This window comes from Spinacia oleracea, chromosome 6 (assembly GCF_020520425.1).
Source record: "Spinacia oleracea cultivar Varoflay chromosome 6, BTI_SOV_V1, whole genome shotgun sequence".
NCBI classification, from domain to species: domain Eukaryota; kingdom Viridiplantae; phylum Streptophyta; class Magnoliopsida; order Caryophyllales; family Amaranthaceae; genus Spinacia; species Spinacia oleracea.
This window is the reverse complement of record NC_079492.1, coordinates 11,984,767-11,992,927: the sequence shown is the minus strand read 5'-3', so window position 1 is coordinate 11,992,927 and position 8,161 is coordinate 11,984,767. Positions and strand designations below refer to the sequence as shown.

At 36.1% G+C, this 8,161-nt stretch overlaps 1 protein-coding gene across 1 annotated transcript; it reads left to right on the top strand.

The window, feature by feature from the left end:
* The first annotated feature begins 969 nt into the window (after positions 1–969).
* Positions 970–2,064, top strand: LOC130462927 (uncharacterized). Its single transcript, XM_056831918.1, has one exon. The coding sequence runs from the start codon at positions 970–972 to the stop codon at positions 2,062–2,064; it is 1,095 nt and encodes a 364-aa protein (XP_056687896.1).
* The last annotated feature ends 6,097 nt before the right edge of the window (positions 2,065–8,161 follow it).

Here is an 8,161-nt window from a genome sequence, read left to right as displayed (position 1 = left end):
AGTATATAAAGGAGTTTCCCAGTATTGCCTATGGATCGGCATAACTGGAACTTGAGAAGAGGAAACATTCTAGGGGTTTTTTTTTCCGACCTAGGTTTTGTAGAGTGTTTATTTTTTAATTACTAGTAGCTCTACCACCACCCCCTCCTTCCCCAAACAATTTCGCATAAATATCATCCGCGTCTCTGGGATTAAACCGAAATGACGAGAAATTAGGGTTATGGTTTCCACTATGATGATTGCGCTGACGATGGTGCGAGGCCGAAGCGCCACCATGAGAGGCGGAAGGCGGAGGAGGGAATTGCCCTGATTTGAGAACTTCGCCGCCGTAAAGATCGTTGATCTGACGCTTCTAAGGATCGCTGAGAACATCGTACGCTTTCCGGAGGTCATCTTCGCTTGCATTTCGATTCACTTTCAGAATGTTGTAGTAATCTACCCCCATTTCAAGCGGAATTCTTTTTGATTGTTGATTGAGTAATTGATTGATTATCTAGGTTGAATTTCTGGGAAATGCAATCCAAAATTAGGGATTTTTTTTAATTAGGAATTCAAGCCAGGAAATCTTCACAAGGTTTTGGAGAGTTTATTTAGAACCGCTTTGCACATTAACGACAACAAAAAAAAATTGAAAAATATGGTATTTATTTTTAATTTAAATCATCCAATAGGATCTGCGCTCCTTTTGACCAGATTTACCTTTTAACTTCTTTGACGACGTATTTATTTTGTTGGTCGTTATTTAGTGGTCGTTGTAGGCATCATTTCTAGTAGTGTGCCCTGCCTAGGAAGTCTCTGGTTGAAAATGACCAGGTTTGCGCTAACTTCCTGTGGGATTCTGTTCCTCAAAAGAAAACCACCCATCTTGTCTCTTGGGATAGAGTTTGTGCTCCCACCCCTCAAGGGGGGATGAATGTTAGGAGAGCTTCGATTCTAAACCAACTTTCCATGATAAAACTGTGTTGGAGAATGAACAATTCCAAGAATCTAGCTTCTACCTTGGTTAGAGAAAAGTATGTTAAGAATAGAACGTACCCAGCTAATTTCAAAACAGGCTCTCACATCTGGCATGACATTGGGAAAGGGTGGGAGGACTTTAATCTGTTAACTGAATGGTGTCTAGGAAAAGGAGAAAATATTCTGTTTTGGAAGGACAACTGGACGGGTAAGGGGACTCTTAGGGAAACTATACAGGGACATATGACATTGGGGGAGGAAAATAGGAAAGTTTCTGATGTCATTAGCAATTGTGCTTGGAACCTTTCCCACATTCCATTTATTCTCCCTAATCATATCTCCCAAGGGATTAATGCTATTCCAATCCCAGCCTTGGGAGAAGATACTCATGTGTGTCAAATGGGGAAGGGAGTTTACTTTGACTCGAAAGCTACCTACTCCTACCTTTGGAATAAAGCCCACAAACACCTTGCTAACACCCAAAACTGGAATGTGGTTTGGAATTCTAATTGTGCTCCGAAGATGAGGGTCTTCTTGTGGTTAATTTGTTGGGGTAGATTACCTTGTGCTAGCCACCTCGCCCATAGGAATATTATTCCCAACCCAAACTTCTCCTTCTGCCCAAACAGTGAGGAAGATGCCACCCACATCTTCTACAAATGCCCTCGAGCCCTTGAGTTTTGGGAGGAAGTTGGGATTTCCCTTCAGGATCTTAATGGAACCGGCAACACCCTCCTTGACTGGCTGCATTACAACCTTACCAGATCCGACTTGAACAACAAACTCCTTGCTCCCTGGCCTACATTTTTTATCTACTCTATTTGGTGTCTTTGGAATAGAAGAAACAGGTGGGTCTTTAGGAAAGAGTCTAAACCAGTTGATATTGTGTGGAAGAAAAACCTCTGGCTTGTGAATGAATTTATGGCAGCCACCCCGGCTAGTAAGATTATTACAAGCTCTACTCTGTTGAACTTGGGTAATTCTAATTTTGTTGTTCAAGTGGATGCTTCTTTTTGCCATTCTTCCCTCTCTGTTGGGTATGCTTCTGTGTGCAGGAATGATAACAATCAATGGGTGTCAGGCATGGCGGGTAACACCCACTACTAGAAATGATGCGTACAACGACCACTACATAACGAGCAACAAAATAAATACGTCGTCAAAGAAGTTAAAAGGTAAATCTGGTCAAAAGGAGCGCAGATCCTGTTGGATGATTTAAATTAAAAAAAAATACCATATTTTTCAATTTTTTTTGTTGTCGTTAATGTGCAAAGCGGTTCTAAATAAACTCTCTAAAACCTTGTGAAGATTTCCTGGCTTGAATCCCTAATTAAAAAAAATCCCTAATTTTGGATTGCATTTCCCAAAAATTCAACCTAGATAATCAATCAATTACTCAATCAGCAATCAAAAAGAATTCCGCTTGAAATGGGGGTATATTACTACAACATTCTGAAAGTGAATCGAAATGCAAGCGAAGATGACCTCCGGAAAGCGTACGATGTTCTCAGCGATCCTCAGAAGCGTCAGATCAACGATCTTTACGGCGGCGAAGTTCTCAAATCCGGGCAATTCCCTCCTCCGCCTTCCGCCTCTCATGGTGGCGCTTCGGCCTCGCACCACCGTCAGCGCAATCATCATAATGGAAACCCTAACCCTAATTTCTCGTCATTTCGGTTTAATCCCAGAGACGCGGATGATATTTATGCGAAATTGTTTGGGGAAGGAGGGGGTGGTGGTAGAGCTACTAGTAATTAAAAAATAAACACTCTACAAAACCTAGGTCAAAAAAAAAAAAACCCCTAGAATGTTTACTCTTCTCAAGTTCCAGTTATGGCGATCCATAGGCAATACTGGGAAACTCCTTTTTATACTCTGAATTAGCATATGGTCTTAAGTAGTCATGAAATTAACAAGATTTTCTTGATCTTAATCATTAGTCTGTATGTTGTTCTCTTACAGGAAATTGGCGCCTCTGCAACGATTGACAATCGGCTTAGCTATAGCGGCACCGGCACGACGGCGGTATGACCCATTAGCATTGTCGCTAAGAAGACCAAGGTCTGAATAAGCCTATGTTTTATTTGAATCACGCTTTTTGGAATTGTAGTTTTGAGAATTCTTAACTATGTTTCATCTAATTGGTGTATTACAGTTCAATTATTGTCAAATAGTTCAATTATTTTAGAAACAATTATGATAAATTTTATTAATATGATCAATATTCTGTGATTATCCTATATATGAAATTAACAATGTTTTATTTTTTAAAAAAATTTTCTTATCGTCCTTGATTGTTTTGATGGATTATGTTAGATTAAATCTATGTATTTCTATTTTTTCATGTTTTAATTGTTAAATTTCAGATTGGAGGTTTGGGTTTTTTTAGCAAAATTTTGAGGCTTGAAGGTAGGATTCTCTCAATCGGGTAGTTAATTGTTCTGGTATATTGATCTTACCCTTTGTTTTACTGAATTGACTTGTGTATTGATCCAAATTTGAGGTATTTATCTTCATTGGCTCGAGAGTTCAGAAACATAAAATCAGGTCTTAGCTTGTGACTATTTACACTTTTAGTTTTTGTTTTCCATTGTTACCAGATCCCATCAATGCGTTAAACATTGGATCCCACATGAATCCAAATCCTTCTCTACTTGACTGACTTATTGATCTTGCCTGCAGAATTGGTTATCTGATTGTCTTCCACTCTTTCTTTTCATTACACTTTGCATACTTATTTTTGAATTTGGTCAATCACTATACGCTTCACATAATGAACCCCTAGCTTGATACTATCACACTCTGGCTTCAAGTACTCAACAATGGAAAATTGAAGCCTTGCTTAAAACACATTAAGGGTACAAATATCCTTAAACTAATTGCCTCACTCAAGGTTTCTTAGAATAAGCTTCTAGTTGTTCCCGTTTTCAGGGGGCTAGAGAACATCCCAATTATGCATTATATAAGGGGGGTGGAGTTAACACAACAATTAGATAAGTTGTTGGTTCCGTCTTCTTAGGTGGTGCTAGAAGTTATGCGGTGTTATTGGGTGAGTTAGCGCAACAATTCATTTGCCGTCTGGGGGGCCTAGAGGATTTCACAATTCTTAAATAATGTTGAGTGAGTCAACACACGGTCAGTTTATAATTCACTCCTTACGCGATGTCATTCTCTAGAACTGTTGTAGTATGCCCTGGAAGTGATTTGGAACACACGGTCAGTTTACGCCCTGTATCAGATGATTAAAAAGGGGAAATTATGATATTGAGGAGGAGAGGACGGGGTTTAATATTCATGGAATCAGATCTTTTTGCATTGCAATTTCATTAAATCTAATGGTGTCATATCATTCTATCAGTAAGATTAGTTAAATCTAATGGTGTGTTTTCTTATGGTGCTCTTTAGGCAGTAATAACTTGCATCTATTACAAAGCCATCATCTCGATGCAAATTAATTTTCCTTTTTGGTGCAGTGTGCAAGACAAGGGTTTGCTTTAGGTTTGACACCATTAACCAGTATGAATTCTAAGATTAGAGTTGATTCAGTGCTAAAGCTGATTATTGATTCATTGGAGGTCACTTCTTCAATAAAAGGGTAGGTACAAAATTCACTTTTTCTGCAACTGGTTTTGATTTTTTATAACAGATATATTCATTTTGTTGTGCTTGTGTACTCTAGGAGGCAAGGGATTGTCTTTTGGGCTATCTTTTTTGCTTATGGTGCCATTGCAAGGTCTGGGAGATTGAAAGAAGAATGTGGGTCTGATAGAAATAGTCCTGACATCAAAGAATTTACAAGTCATCTTATATCTATGGCATCCAAGAAATGATACCTGCAAGAGCCAGATGTTTCAGTACTTGTGAACTTAATGGAGATGGTAAGGCTTGTCTTTACATGCATGAAAGAGAGCATTCCTGATTATTCCAATACATTTCTGTTTGTCTTGCTAAGTGTGATGCTTTGTTGTATATCTTAAGAGATGCATAATGTAGATGTGCTAGGCATTAAGTTGCATGTGAATTAAAAACCTTTTCTGCTGTATCTCTATCTAGCTTGAGCATTGAAAGTTAGAAATTCCTGAATTCTATTTAGCTTACAGGGAGATTTTAAACATACAACTCTTGACTGCTGCAAATACTAATCAGTCTTTCAACTAACTAAAACCAGCACAACCCTTTTTAAAATCAACAGCACAAATAGCGTAGAAATTTCAGTTGCCCCTTTAACTACAACACACACCAGACAAATTCGCAGCAGAGCAACGGAAACAAATCAACTTTTCATGAATCTGATGCTGATGTTATTAAATCAGGGGTTTTTTTAGAACTTTTAAACTGATGTTGCTGCAGTTTACACTCCAATTTTTTTCTTCTACTACCTAATGCGGAATCTGTCTTAACTTCCTCTAGTTTTTAAGCTTATTTCCTGAGAGTTAATTAAGAGATTACAACTTTAACATTTGGTCTTAGTTTTTAAGCTTCTCATGTATGATATTAATTTTTTCATGGTTATATATATTGCAGAAGGAACTTTAGAAAATAATTGAAGAACTAACACTTTTCCATGTCTAGGTTACTTTTCTTCTGTTATATCCTTTTTGGTTTTATTTTTACTTTCCCATCCCATGATATTTAACTTTTTTTCTTCTTTATATAGGTAGCACAAAAGGTGCTTAAGTCGAAGTCTCGTGATCAGGTTGTGGACTTGTGGGTTTAGGGAGGTACTTCAATCTAAGTTGAATGAAGCAAACGAACAAAATCAGGTTCTTACCAATCGTGTGGATATGGTATATGAAGAAAACAATGCACTTAAGAGCCGCATGAGTTTAGTTGAAGATGAGCTTAAATCATTTAAAGACGTGTTACTACAACAGCTTGAGGCTCCAAGAGAGGACACTTGAACTATTTAGATTTTATTTTGTTGTTTTAGATTGAACATGAGTTATTTATTTATTAGTTTTTTTAAAATTTAAAGACAACGGGATGAGATTTGGGTTCACATAACTTGAAGTTCTATTGTCAATACTTTATTTGAGTAATGAAAATTTCATTTGTTTTAATTGATTGATTTATAGTTTTGTATATTGTTTCATAGTGAAAATGTAGGCGAGAATGTAAATAATATTATTATGATTGCAATATTAACTACATAATATTTCGTCGGAATTGCCATAATTCAATTTTCTTTTACCGTTTGAGTGACATTTTACTAGGGTTGTTTTGGTCGTTATTGATCAATTGTTCATTGTGAATGAGTATTTAACGACGGAATATCATGTCGTCGTTGTTTTTTAACGACGAAATAATAATTCGTCGTTAACTTTTAACAATGAAACTTTAGTTCGTCGTTAACTTTTAACGATGAAATCATGAATTCGTCGTTATTTTTTAACGACGAAACAATAATCCGTCGTTAATTGTTAACGATGAACGGATAATTCGTCGTTAATGCTTAACGACGAAACAGGTATTCGTCGTTAATAAGCGTTAATTATTAACGACGAACATTGTCGTTAAAGCCAATAACGACGAAACCTGTTACAACGAACATCATGACCGTCGTTTAAGGTTTTAACGATGAAAATTGAGGTTTTTAACGACGAAATTGTTCGTTGCTAAATGTCCTTTTTCTAGTAGTGACCGTAGCCACGGACTCCCTAACAGCTGAAACAATGGCCATCTTCCACAGCATCAAATGGTGCCTTGAAAACGGTTGGAATGATGTGGTGATATGTTCGAACTGCCAGAGAGCGGTCCTTGGAATCAATGATATTAATATCCCTATGGACAAGCTAGGTAACATATATTTAATGTGTAGGGAGTACCTGCAAGAGGTAGTGCGAGGACAGCTAAGGTACGTGCCAAGGAAATGTGTGAAGGAAGCGGATCATATATGTTGCTAGAGCGGCTAGGAAGATCCAGTCCATGCTCTTCAAGGATATCAGGATTAATCCCCCCCCCCCCCTAATTTAAGTAAACCTGTGTGTTTGAGCAATGATGTTGTATTAAATTTGGTACCCATCCAACTTAATATGAGTGACAATGATCTAGAGGATGTAATATCTTTTGGAAACTATTCGAAGTAATGCTAGGTACTCGTTGTTAACCAAAAAAAAAAAAAGAGATTGAAAGTAAATAGAATGAATGTGAACGGAGTGAGGAAAGAATCCAAGTCAATAAAGGAAGTCAAGTACACTCTAATCTGCCTAGGTTGGGTTTGGTAGTTGCTAATCAGACTTTATAATGCCCGTTTGTTGACTTGCTTATATATATCATTCTATGGTATAGGAAAAATAAAAATTTCAGTGTGAATGGAACATCATAATCATGATGTTCAAGATGCGATAGAATTGTTATTGTTACTCACCTCTTGTAGGAGGAAAACATCATAATATAACGAATAGTCCACAGCCATCATTATACAACATCCATTATTAATGTCACCATATCATTGACCTTAATATCTTCCATACAACTATATAAAGGATACGTTAATTCAAGTGCGTGTCATACATATATTCTCCGTATCATTTTTATTTTCATAATCCAGCCTAAGGAAAATAAGTGTTTAATTTATTTTCTAAATTGGAATTCGATCATTTAGTAATTTATGTCAAAAGCACATGTTAAAACGGTGTAATTAATGCTTAACTTAAACTAATGTTTTCACTTTTATCTTCTTATATATCCAACCCCTTTGTGATTTATCAAATTTTATATATTGATATGTGTGATACAGTGTTTTAAAACCATGTAACAAAAATAAAATTCATTCTGGGTTTTTAAGCGTCTTTTTTTGTGATGAAATTACTAGAGTACCAATAATTAATAAAATTCTACACAAGTGGTGTACAAATTATAGGATAGAGGCCGGATTTTGAATCGATTGATTCTGCGAGTCTGATTCTTCTCTCCTATAATTTGTGAAAAAGGATACTTATGTTTCACTTCCTTTACTGGTTGATATATACTCCGCACAAATGTAGTTTTATAAAATATACAACAAAAGGTCTTGTGCACACAAGGTATACAATAAATTTATTGTACACCAAAATAACTTTTACTCATTTTTTTGTAACTTTAACCTAGTTTGATTAACTTTTATATTAGTAAAAAAAAAAGTTGATAGATAAACATTTAAATGATTAATTTTATACATTATTAGTGATTTTGAATAAATAAGTTTTATTAAAATGAAAAAAAA

Coding starts and splice junctions, on each gene's coding strand:
- LOC130462927 (XM_056831918.1), top strand. CDS start 970: ATGAACAATTCCAAGAATCTAGCTTCTACCTTGGTTAGAGAAAAGTAT.